We start from the raw sequence: 17,129 nt of genomic DNA, 5'->3' as shown, positions 1-17,129 counted from the left end.
GGTGGACAAGGTTGGACAAGGAATAACCAAGGGTGGGTGAACTTAGTATGAACAAGGGGTGACATTGGTGTGAACAGGGATGACAGAGAAGTGAATATGGGGTGACACATGGGGAGGTGACATAGGAGTGAACAGGGGTGACATAGGAGTGAACAGGGGTGACCTAGAGGTGAACAGGGGTGACACAGAGGTGAACACGGGAAGGTGACATAGGAGTGAACAGGGGTGACCTAGGAGTGAACAGGGGTGACTTGGAGGTGAACATGGGTGACACAGAGGTGAACATGGGGTGAACATGGGTGACAAAGAGGTGAACATGGGGAGGTGACATAGGAGTGAGCAGGGGAGACCTAGAGGTGAACAGGGGTGACCTAGAGGTGAACAGGGGTGACACAGAGGTAAACATGGGAAGGTGACCTAGGAGTGAACAGGGGTGACCTAGAGGTGAACAGGGGTGACACAGAGGTGAACATGGGAAGGTGACCTAGGAGTGAACAGGGGTGACCTAGGAGTGAACAGGGGTGACTTGGAGGTGAACATGGGTGACCTAGAGGTGAACATGGGGAGGTGACATAGCAGTGAACAGGGGTGACCTAGGAGTGAACAGGGGTGACTTGGAGGTGAACATGGGTGACCTAGAGGTGAACATGGGGAGGTGACATAGGAGTGAACAGGGGTGACATAGGAGTGAACAGGGGTGACCTAGGAGTGAACAGGGGTGACTTGGAGGTGAACATGGGGAGGTGACATGGGAGTGAACAGGGGTGACCTAGAGCTGAACATGGGTGACACAGAGGCAAACATGGGGAGGTGACATAGGAGTGAATAGGGGTGACATAGGAGTGAACAGGGGTGACCTAGAGGTGAACAGGGGTGACGTAGGAGTGAACAGGGGTGACCTAGAGGTGAACAGGGGTGACACAGAGGTGAACAGGGGTGACCTAGAGGTGAACAGGGGTGACACAGAGGTGAACATGGGAAGGTGACCTAGGAGTGAACATGGGTGACCTAGGAGTGAACAGGGATGACTTGGAGGTAAACATGGGTGACCTAGAGGTGAACATGGGGAGGTGACATAGGAGTGAACAGGGGTGATCTAGGAGTGAACAAGGGTGACTTGGAGGTGAACATGGGTGACCTAGAGGTGAACATGGGGAGGTGACATAGGAGTGAATAGGGGTGACCTAGGAGTGAACAGGGGTGACCTAGGAGTGAACATGGGTGACCTAGAGCTGAACATGGGTGACAGAGAGGTGAACATGGGGAGGTGACATAGGAGTGAACAGGGGTGACCTAGAGGTGAACAAGGGTGACACAGAGGTGAACATGGGAAGGTGACCTAGGAGTGACAGGGGTGACCTAGGAGTGAACAGGGGTGACTTGGAGGTGAACATGGGTGACCTAGAGGTGAACATGGGGAGGTGACATAGGAGTGAACAGGGGTGACATAGGAGTGAACAGGGGTGACCTAGGAGTGAACAGGGGTGACTTGGAGGTGAACATGGGTGACCTAGAGGTGAACATGGGGAGGTGACATAGGAGTGAATAGGGGTGACCTAGGAGTGAACAGGGGTGACCTAGGAATGAACATGGGTGATAGAGAGGTGAACATGGGGAGGTGACATAGGAGGGAACAGACCTAGGAGTGAACAGGGGTGACTTGGAGGTGAACATGGGTGACCTAGAGGTGAACATGGGGAGGTGACATAGGAGTGAACAGGGGTGACCTAGAAGTAAACAGGGGTGACTTGGAGGTGAACATGGGTGACCTAGAGGTGAACATGGGGAGGTGACATAGGAGTGAATAGGGGTGACCTAGGAGTGAACAGGGGTGACTTGGAGGTGAACATGGGTGACTTAGAGGTGAACATGGGGAGATGACATAGGAGTGAACAGAGGTGACCTAGGAGTGAACAGGGGTGACTTGAAGGTGGAGGTGACATAGGAGTGAACAGGGGTGACCTAAGAGTGAACATGGGTGACTTGGAGGTGAACATGGGTGACCTAGAGGTGAACATGGGGAGGTGACATAGGAGTGAACAGGGGTGACCTAAGAGTGAACATGGGTGACTTGGAGGTGAACATGGGTGACCTAGAGGTGAACATGGGGAGGTGACATAGGAGTGAATAGGGGTGACCTAGGAGTGAACAGGGGTGACCTAGGAGTGAACATGGGTGACCTAGAGGTGAACATGGGTGACAGAGAGGTGAACATGGGGAGGTGACATAGGAATGAACATGGGTGACCTAGAGGTGAATAGGGGTGGGGTGACCTAGGAGTGAACAGGGTGACCTGGAGGTGAACATGGGTGAACAGAGGCTCAACCTGAGTGACAGGGGTGAAGAGGGATTAAGGAGAAGTATGTGCCAGAGAAGGCAAGGGCTGTTTCCGTCTTGCCAGAGAAGGAGAAACTCAGCTTTTATTGATCTCCCACCAAAGAGCGCAACTGGGCAGAGAGTAGAAGCTTGACAGGGTTAGGAAAGGGAATACATTGTTTTTTTTTTTTTGAATAAATAAAAATTCAACTAATAGGAATGGAAATTCCTTATCCAAAGAGAGAGAGTCAATGTGGATGATACTTCTTTACCCGTGAGCCATTTACAGGTGCTGGTAACTTCTTGCCCTCCAAGGTGGCCAAATAAACCCCTCCACTGGGAATAATCCTTGTGATAAAGAAGGGCCCTGTCCAGCCACTGACAAATTTGGGTTTATGCTTCAGGAACTTACTGGAATATAAGAAGACCAAGCTGCCAACTTGGAATTCCCTCTTCCTGAGATTTCTGTCATGCCATGCTTTCTGCCTTCTTTGCCAGACTTCCTGAGCAAGGATCGCTTCACGACGATGTTCATCCAAGGCTTCAAGATCCCATAATCTCTCAAGTGTGCATGCCTCCAAGTTATCATCCATCTTTGCCATGACCCTACTGGTCTTCATGTGGAACTCATAGGGCATAACCGCCTCCAAGCCGTAAACTAGCTGGAATGGTGAATATCCAGTGCTAGCCTTGTATGCTGTTCTGTAAGCAAAAAGAGCGGCTGGTAGTAGAATATCCCAATCTGCCAAGGAATGAAGGCATAACCGAGCCACAATATGAGACATGGTCCGATTGGAGCTCTCGGCCAAACCATTGGCTCGAGGGTAGTATGAACTAGAGGTCTTGTGAACAATTTGCAATTGGGTGATGAGGTTAGTAATGACATCATTGAGAAAGTGGGTACCTCTGTCACTCATCAATTCCACAGGACATCCAAACCTAGAAATGATTTGATCATACAAGAATGAGGCCACAACTTGAGCAGTGCAGGTCTTCGCGGCCTTAGCCTCCACCCATTTAGTGCCATAATCAGTAGCAATCAGAGCATACTTGTTCCCTCTTCGAGTTGCAGGAGAGATAGGTCCAACAAAATCCAATCCCCATCTATAGAAGGGTGGTATAGGGCTGGATGGCTGAAGGGGAAGGTACTCCCATCGGGTAGGCTTCGGCCCCCCTCTTTGACATGAGTCGCAGCGGCGCACATAAGCATAGCAGTCTTGGAATAGCTTTGGCCACCACAACCCAGAGCGCATTATCTTTCTAGCAGTGGCCTCTGGTGCCATATGACCTCCCCCCATTCCTGAGTGAGCCTTCAGAAGGATGGCTTGTGTTTCATGAGGGAGCACGCACCTCCTTAAAATGTGGTCCTTCCCTGGCTTGTACAGCTAGTTTGAAAGGAGCAGCCTGAACAATCTGCCTCCGCTTTTGTGCTGGAGTTAACCCTTTGGGGAACTCACCTATAGACAACAAGTGTACAATGTTTGCATACCATGGGGGAAAGCAGTCCACAGCAAATAGGCAGTCATCCTTTGGTACTATGGCACCGACACAGAAGAGGCCCGCATCTGGAAGGTCATCATCAACTCCTATGGCTGCTTCACCTGAAGAGATCCTTGACAAGTGGTCTGCTGGTTGATGCAATCGGCCTGCTCTCACTAGGATGTCAAAGTCAAACTCTTGAAATAGAAGAATCCACCTGCTCACTCTCCCCCCAAGCGTTGTTTGTTCAGTAAGTATTTGAGAGCTTGATGATCAGTAATGATGATAAACTTACTGCCCAAGAGATAGTGCCGATACTTTGTCATGGCATAGACCCTGCCCAAGCCCTCGCGTTCGGTGGTGCTATAGTTTCTTTTTGCTCCGTTGAGTTGTCTGCTTGCGAAGTACACGGGTAGGTCGAGTTTGTGCTCTTCATCTGGTTGGGCCAATATCGCCCCAATCGCCAGCCCACTTGCATCTACATGCACATGAAAAATGACATCCCATTGAGGTTGCCACAAGATGGGTGCCTTTACTAGACGATCCTTGAGGTTGACAAACGCCAGTTTTGAGGTGTCGACCAGTTGAAGGAGGACTGCTCCTGCCGAAGGAGTTCCGTCAACGCCACCGCTATGTCGGCATAGGACCTGATGAATCTTCTATAATAACCCACATGTCCCAAAAAAGACTTGACTTCTCTGGGTGTGCGAGGAATAGGCAAGGTCAATATCACTTCCACCTTTGCTAGGTCCGTGGTCATTCCCTCAGCCGAGACGATGTGGCCAAGGAGAACCCCTCGCAAGGCGAGGAAGAAACATTTGTTCGGATTCAAGCACAACCTAGCTTCTCTACACTTATCAAAAACCCACCTCAACTTACTCATGTGATCAGTCTGAGTAGCAGGTTCGAGGTGAGAAGCATTCTTACCATTGAACACAGAGAAGTCATCCAAGAATACCTCAAGAAACTTTCCGATGTTCTCTTGGAAGAGTTTGGTGACAAGACGTTGAAACGTGGCTGGTGCATTGCATAGACCAAAAGGCATCATCCGGTAAGCATAAGTTCCCCATTGGGTGACGAAGGTAGTCTTTAACTGATCTTGCTTTCGCACCCGAACCTGGTTATACCCACTGTATCCATCCATGAAGGAGTAGAGAGCATGACCAGCTACGGTTTCTAGCACCCTATCAGTGAAGGGGAGAGGAAACCTATCCCGACGTGTGGCAGTATTCAAACTCCTATAGTCGACACAAACTCGGAGTTTGCCAGTCTCTCTTTTGGGCACCACTACAATGCCACTAAGCCATTCGGAGTAGTCAACAGGGTAGATCAACCCTGCTTGCTCCATCTTTTGAATATCAGCATGGACAGCCTTGCCATAGTTAGGATTCATGCGATATGGTCCCCTAATCACTGGGTCTGCTTCCGGATATAGATCGATGCAATGTTCCATGAACTCAGTGGGTACTCCCTTTAAATCCTTATATGACCAGGCAAAGACATCGACATACTCTTGAAAAAAATCAGACAACGCAGCAAGGAGATAGTCATGTTCCCAGACCCAACTGCCTACCTTAAGATGTTGTGGTTGGTCCTCTGTCCCAATGTTAAGATACCTCCAATCTCTGGCATGGTCAACCTAAGGTATGCTTCCTTATGTGGATTTGTTCGGTTCTTCTGCTCCCACTGCTGGGTGCGTAGGAGAATCATCCAGAGAAAAATCCCCCACTACTTCTTCCATCCAAGAGCTCGGATAGGACGGTTGGGTGTCTTCTGGAAATGGTTGAGATGTAGAGGCAGCACTTGGGCCCATTCTCTTTTTTCCTTTTTGTGCTTGCTTGAGCATTCCTCTGTATGGTAGTCCAACCACCTCGTATGTAGTTTCGGGAACCTCCTGTGTCGTTGGGGGGTCAGCTTCTGACATGTATAAGTCGAGTAGAACAAGGTCGGCGACATCTTCTTCTCCCTGTATGCTGTGGGCTTGCCTTGAAGGTCTGAAGTTCCAGACTCCAGTGTGAATGTGGACGGCTCCTTCAAGTTGTCCAGTCTCTTGACCCCTCCTAGGTTGGTCAGGTTGCACAATGGATTCAATAACCCTTCCAAGAGTCATTTCCGGCACCGCCTGCCTTTGAGTGACATCAGTAAGTAGGTGGTCATCCTCTTCTTCTGCAAATCCATGAGTGTCTTCTCCAATACCATCATTGTGCTCAGCCAGCCCATCATTTATGTGGTCATCCTCTTCTTCCACAGATTCATGAGTGTCCTCTTCAGTACCATCATTATGCTCCGCCAGCTCATCATCTTCTTGCATAGCATCCTCTTCCTCCTCTGTTGTGACCCCATGGTCTTTTTCTTGGTGTGAGGCATCCATGTCATGTGCCTCCATTGCTTCCATTGCTGCTTCATGGTCTTGTCTTTGAGTCACCCTGTTGGCCTCCCCACCACTTGGTGTGGTACTTGTGGTCATCATTCGTTGATACATGTGGGGATTATTAAGAAGACCAAAAGGCATCCGTTCATACATGAGATCAGCCAAACCAGGTGGTGGAGAGGCTTCCTGGCTCACCTCTTGCGCATTCCGTGAAGTACCAAGATGGGCTTCAGGATCCTCTTCTGGACACAACTCCACCATGTTGATGGCTAAGGATCCTAGGGTCCCCATCCAATCCAAGATGACAACCTCTTCCTCATCTGGTCCAGCATGTTCCAACAAGTACGTCAAGCTCTCACCATCATCTCGTGTTGCTGTTACATAGGTTTCACCTTGGAAGGGTGAGTCCTCCACATAGGCCAGCTCTTCTTTCTATAGGGGCCAATCCCCAAGTGCCCATCGCTCCTCTTCCACCCCTTCTTCTTCTTCAAAATCCTCTTCCCCAAGTTCCACAGGTCGGTGATGAGCCCTTTCAGTAACCATGTCTATTTCTAAGGATGTGGATCCCAAAGGCAGTCGAACTTCATCACTTGACCGATCTTGAATGGCCTTTGCTGAGCGTAACCATGGTCTACCGAGAAGTAGAGGATAAGGCTGCTCACCCTCCGTCATATTAAGTACAATAAAATTGGACAGGAATGTAACTCCCCCAATCTTCATGTGAACACCTTTGACAGCCCCCATAGGCTTCACCTTGCGTTGATCCACCATGCGTACTTGAAAATGTACGTCAGTTGTCAATTTCAAACCCAATTGTTGAAGAGTACCTCTCGGCATGATGTTCACTGCTGCCTCACCATCCAAGAAAACATCTTTCAGCTCCACCCCATTGATCTCCACTGCGAGCTTGGGACTTTGTTCACATGTGAGGGCAGCATAGGTTGAGCAATTGTCTAGTGTTACTCCATCTTGAACTGTTACCGTCTCTGGTGTGGGCCCGCCCTCAACAGATCCCCTTTGGCGCCCTCCTGGCATGCGATTCAAGAATGCAATAGTCTGATGCTTGATATGTGGAGACAATTGACAGAGTTGTCGTAAGGTGATATTGGGCCTAAAATCCATCAAGTCATCCATCAAAGAATAAGGATGGACAGTAGCAGTAGCCTTTTGTGCCTTCATCCGCCGAGCTTCTGGCCGAGGGTCGAAGCTCACGCGAGGGAGAGGAGGTGCCTCTGGATTCTCAATCAATATTTCCTGTGGTGACTCTCCCATCACCCATTTCCCCTTTTCTTGGGCACTACTAGGCTTCACCCCTTTTTCCTTCTCTTGCTTCATTGTGCTTCCTGAGTGGAAAGTGGATGGGCCTGCCTGTGACTCCTCACGTTTTTGCCCCAACGTTGTCACTTCCATTGCAAACCTCACTATTCTGGACTTGCGGGAAGGGAACTAAGGTGTGACGCCTTCATCTTCAGAACTAGATTGAAGATCTTTGGTGACACTCCTGACCACCTCCTGGTACCTTGAAGGCATAGTTTGCTCACTTGGAGCTGAGGTAGTTTTAGAGCTATTGATAGGTCTTGATGGCTGTGGGGCCCTTCAGGTCCTTTCTAATCCAGTTACAGGAGAGGACAAGGGTGATGCATTCATGTGCCCACTGTCCACCTTGGAGGAAGGAGGTGGGGATGCTCCTCTAGTGACTGAGCTGGTATTAGTTGGTGATGAGGCCTCCGATATTGATGTTGAGTCATCCTTACTACTGTCACCCTTCATTTGTGACCTAGTCACAGCTCCCAACACTGCACCAATCAAATGGGGCTTGTCACCCTCCCCCGCCACTACTACATCAACCATGTTGACTTGCGATGTTGATTCCCTTCTGCCATTGGGACAATCTTTGGTGTAGTGGTCATTTGTGTTGCACTGTGTACAAGAGGGTCCCCCAAATGGTTGTGTACAATCATCTTGGTAATGGCCATACTCGCCACATCTATAGCACATGATGGGCCTGCGAAAGTTGGTACCTCTGCCTCCACGTCCACCTCGGAACCCACCCCGTCTACCGCGGATATAAGGGGGTCCATAACCACCCCCTGACATAGGTGGTTGATACTGTGCATAGTAGGGCGAAGGATAGAAGTATGGAGTCCCAAATTCACTAGGAGTAGGATCTGGGAGCAAAGGAGGATTAGGAAGTAGTGGAGGTGGAATGATAGGATGGGTGGGTGGTTCAGGTGCCTTCACAGGGGTTGAAGCTAGGGGTACTGGCCCTGAAGTGGTCAGTGCAACTTTGTTGATTGTAGCCACTAGTGGTTCTCCAATTGGATACTTCGGTAGAAGCTTCCTCAACCACACTCGGAGGCATCATGTCCATGAATTTCACAAAATGTGCAAAAGGAGGTCTGGGTGGGTACCTTACGCTTCGATGGACATTCCCAGTAGCCATGGCCAGAACCCTTGCAGTCGGTGCACCAGAGACCACTTCTTATCTGAGCTTCAAAGGGTGACGGTCCATCCACTTTTGTTCTGTCTTTCAGACCTTCTTTGATTTCTTCTAATTCCTTCTTGAGTTGCTGCCATGCCTGTGAGCCCTCTTCTCTCAGAAGTTGGGTGGTCTGGGCGGGTGTTGAGGCGAAACTTAACTGGGACCGTTCCATCTTCACCGCTTCCCTCTGAAATTCTTGTAGTGAGGCATGCTCAGGGAGTTTGTCAACCAGGCTTATAGCAATGGTGGAGGGTAAAGCCTTCAAAAACCACCCCTTCATGACGGCGTCATTGGGTGGCACCGACATCTTTGCCGCTAAGACCCTCATCCTTGTGTACATCTCAGAGATGCTTTCGCCAGGCTTCATGGTGTCAGTGGATAACTCTTGGACAATCATGTGTTCGAATTGAAAGTGCGTAAGAATTCCTCCCTTAGGTCTGTCCACGTCTGGAAGTGGTCCGGAGGAAATTGACTATACCATACATCCGCGGCATCCTCCAATGACGAGGGAAAGATGTGAAGGAACGCATGCTCATTCTCCACACCTTTAGCTCTACATGTTGTGAGGAACTTCCTCACATGAGCTTCCGCATCCTCATGGAGGTGGCCTTTGAACTTTTGAGTCTTCACGTGGACCTTGTTGAGTAGCTCGAGAAGTCTAGCTCTGTCTAGAGGACTGAGAACGGCCATCCCCACCCGAGAGGTTGGAGAAGATGCAAGAGTTGGAGGGAGTCCCGATGGGGCTGTAATGAGTGTTGGTGCTCCCAAGGAGGAACCACCCTGACAACTCCTCCTGTGGAGGACCACAATGGGGAAGTCACTACTAATGTAGTCATAGAGGAAGTGTACCCAGATGGTAGCGCGTAAGTGGCGGGTCTCGGTGTTGCAGAGGGAAAGGGTGAGAACATGGAAGATGTGGGGTGAAAGAGGATGGGAGAGCATTTGGGAAAGAGAGGGACGGAGTTGAATTCATGGATGAGTAGGCAGAAGGAAAGGAAGGAGGTGGTGGAAAAGGCAACACCGGTGTGGATGGAAAGGGAGATGAAACCATCATGGCAGGTAAAGGCATGGCCGGAGCAAAAGTACCCCCAAATGGGATAGATGTAGAAGAAGGATTAGCTAGGAGCCCGGAGCTATGCATAACAGATGAGGTAGCAGCTTGTCCACAAGAGGTCGAGGCGGGAGCAGATGGAGTCACCACTCCGGTAGAAGAGGTGGTTGATGAAGACATCGTTGCAGGAGGAGGAGAGGGGCTGCCTTGACCTTGATGAGTCCTTGAGGAGCCCTCGTCCTTAGTACCCTCTTCTTTCACCTGTTCTCCGCTTTGCACTTCTTCTTCTCCGGAGTCCGGATCTGACCACCAAGGTTTATCCAAGTCAATGAGAGTGTCGATGAAGTTACTTGCTCTGGCTACTGCTCCAATGGACTCACTTTGTGCTCGAGTTGAGGACTCCGCAAACTTACGTCGCACGTAATGCTTCTTGTACCTAGTTTGGTCTGCCGGAAGTCTTTTCTCCACTCTCCTCAAGTACCTCCTAGTTCTCTCACTAGCTCCTTCAAATGTTTCAAAACTACTTGGCATAAGACCTCTCTCTAGGACCCTAGATCACCACTTCACTCATGCTACTCAACACCAGCAGTGTCCCACCGTGATCGCCATAAACTGTCTGAGGGGGGGGGGGGGGGGGGGGGGTTCCTAACACTTCCGGAAGTATTACCGGAGGCCTAGGGCCACTGGTGCGAGAAGCGAGTAAGACATGCCATAAGTGTCACTGATGGTACGTAGGCGACGAGTGCTAGTCGATGGTGTTCAACTATGTGCAAGCGATAGATGGTGTCAACTATGTGCAAGCAGTACAAGTGCTGAAGTGATGTGAGCAAGAAGAAGACCAAAGCGGAACAACATCATAAAAGCCAACCCTTGACATGAATGGCAAAGAACTTCAACCACATGACACAGGTCCATTATACCAGGTGAAGGGAGAGGAGGGGAGGAGAACACAACGGAAAGAGATTTTAGAGTAGCGAGCAGAGATGGGGAGTAGCATAATTCATTAGAAAGCAAGATGACTGATACACTTGGAGAAGATACACACAAGGCGAGCTCTTGACTCTAGCCTCTCACTCCTTCACTCACGCCTCCCGCCCCTGCCAAAATGTCCCTCCCCCCTTTCCCCTTTCCCCCTCTTCACCTTCTCCTCTGCTCCACCCCCCGCTGCCAATCTCCTTTCCTTCTTCCTATTGGATGTCTTCTTGCATCCTTAGCCATCCTTAGCCATTCCACCGTTTGTGGGCCGCTCTGCCCTTGATGGCTTCCGCAACACTCCAGCCTATTCTGGGTCAGTAAATCCCGTGCTCCATGTGTTCTCCTGTCTATTCCATGCGCTCCTGACACTAGTTGGTTGCGAGGGTAAGTGCACCACCTATACCTCTTAACTGTTGGACTGCTTCCCTTGTGCACCAACGAGTACTGCCTGTGCGCCTGTGCACTCTGCTGGACTGCTTCCCATGTGCACCAACAGGTGTATCCCGTGCACCATTGCGCCAGTACTTCCCTCTGATCAACTTTGACCATGGTGGGTCGAGGTTGAGGTTTGGCACTCTTTAGTCATGTATTGCTTCCGTCATACCCAAGTCATACCCAAGTCATGTCCAGGTCAAGTCATGTCCAAGTCATGCCAAGTCATGTCCAAGTCAAGTCATGTCCATGTTTGTTCCAGAGTGACCAAGATGTGAACATATGTGAACACCATGCGACTAGGTATGACCAAGGTCTAACAACTTGGCATGTTGCTAAGGTGACCATGATGTGACCCAAGTGTGACTCTTGGTGGGAGTCCCGAAGACTTTGAGTACAACAACTTCTTTCGCAAAGAAGTGCTCTCCACCCTTCACACTTATTGGCCAATATTTGGACAGATAATGCACACACCTTGATGGCCATTTGGGTGAGCACGCAAGGGTCTTCTCAAGCGGCTCCTACCAAGAGGACTGTTTTGTAAGAGATTACAAAGATATGGTGTTGTAGGCATAAAGTCAACCCGATGGTTGACCAGTAGTACTTGGGTACTATATATACCAAGTACTTGTATTGTTTCATCTGAACATTTCTATTGGAGCATTCTTGTGTGTGCACTCTTGCTCACTTGTGTTCACAACCTGTCTCCACTTTGCTCCTACATTTGGTATCAGAGTGCTTATGTCTCTAGAGCCCATTCCCGTGCTTGCTTCCAAACTCCCACAAGCTTGGTGCTCCAGTGCGCGTTCGTGGTTCTCAAATTCAGCTCTCCAACTTTCGTTTGAGGTAGCTCCAACAGTCCAGCAGCTGTTTTTTGACCTTTTGAGGTCCGATTTTGACGTTTTTTCAAAATTTTTGAGCTGCGTGCATACAAACAAGCCTGTCTTGCACCATTTCAGACGGGAAAAAAAATCCCCTGTTTTTTGTCTGTACAGTCCGTACGGATCTGTCCGTACAGTTGTGCGACAGTGCCGAGAGTCCATGCGACTTGTCGGAACCTGATTTTGAGTCCGTACGACTTGTTAGAAGGCGATTTGAGCAGTTTTTGGCTGTTTTTCGACGTTTTTGCTCAGATCTGGACTCTTTTCAGCTCCAGCCTCTCTCGGGTGTGTTCCAGCAGCTCCAGGTGTCTCCATACTTCTCTAGGCTCTTCTCTACACGTGTATCATGTTCAGAAGTACTCCCGACAGCTTCATTCAGCTCCAAGCAAAATTCCCTTGTTTTTTGTCTGTATAGTACGTACAGTTGCGCGACAGTGCCGAGAGTCCGTACGACTTGTCGGAACCTGATTTTGAGTCCGTACGACTTGTTAGAAGGCGATTTGAGCAGTTTTTGGCTGTTTTTCGGCGTTTTTGCTCAGATCTGGACTCTTTTCAGCTCCAGCCTCTCTCGGGTGTGTTCCAGCAACTCCAGGTGTCTCCATACTTCTCTAGGCTCTTCTCTACACGTGGATCATGTTCAGAAGTACTCCCGACAGCTTCATTCAGCTCCAAGCAGCTCACTTCAGCTCCTTTGTCATCTCCAGCTTGCCCACAAGGGACATTGGCGACAGACGGTCCACTATTGGCTATTGCTTCTCATTGGGTTCAGCCTGTATCTCATGGCTCAGTAAGAAGCAAGAGCGAGTCTCTCTTTCCTCCAGTGAAGTAGAGTACAAAGCTGCAAATTCAGCCACTACGGAGTTAATGTGGTTAAGGAAGCTTTTGCATGACTTGCATCATGCACAGGATGGCAAAGCAAACTCTATCTTCTGTGACAGCCAGAGTTGCATTGCCATAGCCAACAATCCTGTCTTTCATGCTCGCATGAAACACATTGAAAATCATTATCATTATGTACGGGATTGTATTTCTGATGGCTTCATTGATCTCATCTATTGTCCATCTGAGGACAATGTGGCGGATATCTTCACCAAAGCCCTATCAACAGATCTTTTCTTACGACATCGACATGGCTTGGGGATCAGAGACATTCTCACAATGTCAAGGGGGGTTGTGAAGTGATTCACAATGACATTGTTTTCATGTACTCCCATACGTTGCATATCTATCTGGATGAATTTGTGCAACCATGGTACTTTAGGTACTGCAGGGTACACCTGAGATGTTTCCAGGGTACTTTCAGCCATATCTTTGAGGGGGGATTTGTAAGAGATTACATAGATATGGTGTTGTAGGACCAGTAGTACTTGGGTACTATATATACCAAGTACTTGTATTGTTTCATTTGAACATTTCTATTGGAGCTTTCTTGTGTGTGCACTCTTGCTCACTTGTGTTCACAACCTGTCTCCACTTTGTTCCTACATGTTTTCCTTAGGGAGTGGAGTGGCTCCCCATTTTTCTCGGAGTCGTCTGTAGGGTTGAGGTGGCACTTTCAGCCTCAACCTTGGATTTTCTCTTGCTCTCTTGCATGAGCTTGGTTTGGCCCTTTTAGAGTTTTGTTTTTCTCATGCCTTGCATGAACTATTTTCCAATGAGCTTTGCTCTTGGACCTTCTATCTTACTTAATAAAATTCTATCCTTGGGAAAAAAAACAGGCCTATATAGTGGCACAAAGATTTACCATAATTGCTTGGCATGTGAGATATTTGTCCACTTTCAGAGGTTCAGCAGTTAATTTAACAATGCACCCATCTATACTTATAGCTGAATCATGGCATAACACGAAGCTGGAGTCTTCTTCAAACCATGTAGTTCAAACTCATTACATACTCAAAATGGGAGCTTCCTTAATGACCTTTTATGACACCTTGAAGTGGTGGCTTCCACCTCCCAATCCATCAAAGAACTTCTAATGATCTGTCAAGACTGATATGGAGTACAGAGTTGATAACCTGTAAAAGGAATTTGACTGTAGTTGCAGCAAGGGGAGCCAATATGAGTGGGGCTCCATCCATAAGGAGGACCGTTCTTGCGGGTGCAGAATGTCGCAGAGCAGGATTGTCACAGTAAAAGAAGGCGGGGGGGGGGGGGGAGGGCAGGCATAGAAGAAGATGGGCAAGGGAGGTGAGCGGTAGTGTCAGCGGCGAGCAGAGATCGACACCATTTCCCAGCTAACATGGCAAGCACCTCTTTGCTAGGGAAACGGGAGCACTCAAATGGGCTGTTCTGTGAAGATGGCATCTTTTCAGACTCGGTGATATATGAAATCATATTTGTAAATCTACCACCTGCACATCATGGTATTACATCACTGACATAACTTATAATAAGCCTCATCTCCAATTGCAAAGCATACTAAAGAAGCATGCATGTGTAGGTGTTATGTGGCTATGTGCAGATGTAAGAACATGTAACACACCTTTATTTAAGAGCTCGTCCCTTCTTTAAGCTGTGGCCTCTCTCATTTACAGTTGTCTCTTCAAAGACCTTCATCTGTCTCAAACATCTGCCTTTTCAATCTCATTTACACCAGGTCTGCACCTGTCCCATGTTTATTATGTGTTGTCCAGCTTGGTGGCTTTTGTTACACTCCTGCTGAATGTCACTCATAAAACTTCTATGCATATACAACATTTTTCCTGAACATCAACATACTTAAAGTATATCACAATCATCTACACAACCTTAATGTCATGACGATTGATGACGTCCACTAGGTTGTGACAGCTGACATTGTACTTTTGCAGGATGAACAACGAAAGCTGGATGAAATGATTCAAAAAATGAAGCTTGACAACAAAAAACATTTAATGTCACTGGTGATGAGCCCTCCAGTTATTGGTGCACCTGCTGAAATAGAGGGAGGAGCTAGGAAAGCAGCAAAAATAGCAGCAACAGAGAAAACCACACAGTTTCTACCAATAAGAAATCCTGCAATTGCCAAACTGAAGTCAACAGTGAGCAGAATTACGTCTCTTAGTTTGGGGTCAGCCACTCAGTCAAGTGTTTCTGCACTCCAACCAAAACTGACTGGATCTTCCATTGTTGCTTCCTCACCTAGCCTAGCAGCCTTGACCAGATCACCGCCAATTTCAAGGTCCCAAGGAGCTTCTATATCAGCAGGGCTGGCCAAATCTATCAGTTTGCAAACAGGTGTTGTGACCCCCTTAGCACCGTCATCAATGACAAGAGCAACCCCAAGTATAACAGTTCCGAATCCATCCCAAGTCAAACCTCAATCTCTATACATAGAATCAAATGAGGCATCTCCAATGGGATCAGGTTCAACCGTGGCAACATCCAAAGCACCCTCCAAGCCAAGTTTTCGGAATGCGAGAAAAAGTTCATGAGGACTGACTCAGTCAAGTGAAATTGGAATCTGGTATATTGCTAAATTTTTGTCTGGAATTCTATGTGTAAAAGATTAGATAGTGTTCTTCTCAATAAGAAAACTAAAATGGTATATCAATGTCCTGCAAGATATGATGAAATCATTAGGAAATGTTGTCTATTTCATTCTTCTTTAGTTTGCATGTCAGATGAATTGGATCACCACTGCAATTGTGTCGAGCATGCTATACTGTCACATAACATTGAGATGCATTTGTAGCATTTGTACATATAAATAAGAGTTAGTAAAAAGTTTGCAAGGTGTCAAGAACCTCTGCCTTGAGTTGTTCTCAGACTTGAGGATAGTTATTTGAGGAGATTCAACTTCTGACCTCTTGAAAAGATGTGTGTAACAGCTGTCAGATTTCCAGATACAAAAGTGCACAATTTAGCACAAATGGATACACTCATACACCATTATATGACATTACATCACACCCATGCATGCACCAATTCCATAGATGTGTACGTACATAAATACTACTTTTGTGTGCACATACATACGGGTGTATAAAACCCTGGGCCGGCGACATGGAGAAGTAGACCCAAGTCCAAAATCTCCTGAAAAGCCAAATGCAAAGGAGTGCTAATGTGCTCCAAAAACGACTGAGAACAGCGAGGCCAAGCTGTCCTCACCCTTTCTGCGCCAAAAGATTCTTGAGGGCTTCGAAAAGCTCCTCACCCATTAAAGGGCTTTAGCTGTGTTTGGGGTGACCATAGTGGCCTGACTCAATGGAGTGGCAGCGGATTAGGGTGGTCGGCCGTAAGGGTGGAACTGGACCGTGAACCCCAAACCACTCCGATATGGGTAGGATCACTCTTGGTGGTGCCTTTGGGTATGAGAGGTCAGACCCTTGCATGACGTATAGTGGGATCCAAGTGGGTGGTTCTGGACATGTTGGGCACTCAGAGCAAATAGGAGATGTGCCTTTCTTCTCTACACCACCCGCGTTGGTAGACGACTTCAGATAGATGTTTTGGCTTTGACTTTTTTACAGGAGTGGCACTGGCTTGAGTAGCAAGTGCCACACAAAATCCTTACAGGCTCTAGTCTAGCCTCCGCCCCAAGAAGATCTCTTGTTATGGTCGGTAGCCCATTGAGGTATGCCCACCATTGGACCATGGATGGAGCATATGAGGGTAGTAGATGGGGCTTGTTCTTGCTCTTATGCCCAAGGACTTGGAGACGGTAGCTCATTGCCTATGGAGCTAACTGGCAGCAGAAAGGATCTAGTAGTGCGTGGCAGCTTGGTTGATACAGGGACGACATGCTTTCCACATTGAGAGGATCTCTCCGGCCTATAGGATAGATGGACGGAGTGTTACCAAGATACGTAGGACTTGATCCCTTCCTCTCGACAGCTACCTTGGGTCTCTCCAGAGGATGGCGTTTGGGAGATGGTTGCCAGGATCACTGCCTGGATATCTGGGCAGCAAACTCAGCCTGCAGCCACCCTCATTGAAATATTGCATGATACCATCTATACCTTGCTAGAATCGGAAGGAAGATACAGAGGGTCCAGGAACACTGCTGAAAGGCAGTAACATTTCTACAAGGCATGGCTTGCAGGCACTTACACTCATGGTGCAAAAACCCGTCTGCATATCATGGATAAGATCTGGTAGAAAGGGCTGCAAACGAAGGCTAATAGCTTTAGCTAGGATTTTGTACAAGGTACCCAGCAAGGT

At 48.2% G+C, this 17,129-nt stretch overlaps 1 protein-coding gene across 1 annotated transcript in view; it reads left to right on the top strand.

Annotated features, from left to right (window-relative positions):
- Positions 1 to 15,444, top strand: part of LOC147901561 (uncharacterized) — a 257,427-nt gene extending 241,983 nt beyond the window's left edge. Inside the window, exon 21 of the mRNA XM_087375079.1 lies at positions 14,798 to 15,444. Coding sequence (XP_087231205.1) covers positions 14,798 to 15,400 — 603 coding nt within the window. The 3' untranslated portion in view covers positions 15,401 to 15,444. The remainder of the gene's footprint in view (positions 1 to 14,797) is intronic.
- The last annotated feature ends 1,685 nt before the right edge of the window (positions 15,445 to 17,129 follow it).

The sequence above is a fragment of the Dipteris shenzhenensis genome, chromosome 5 (assembly GCF_047967505.1).
Source record: "Dipteris shenzhenensis isolate YYH24624 ecotype China chromosome 5, Dip_SZ_1.0, whole genome shotgun sequence".
Classification (NCBI taxonomy): domain Eukaryota; kingdom Viridiplantae; phylum Streptophyta; class Polypodiopsida; order Gleicheniales; family Dipteridaceae; genus Dipteris; species Dipteris shenzhenensis.
This window is presented reverse-complemented; position numbering and strand designations above follow the sequence as displayed.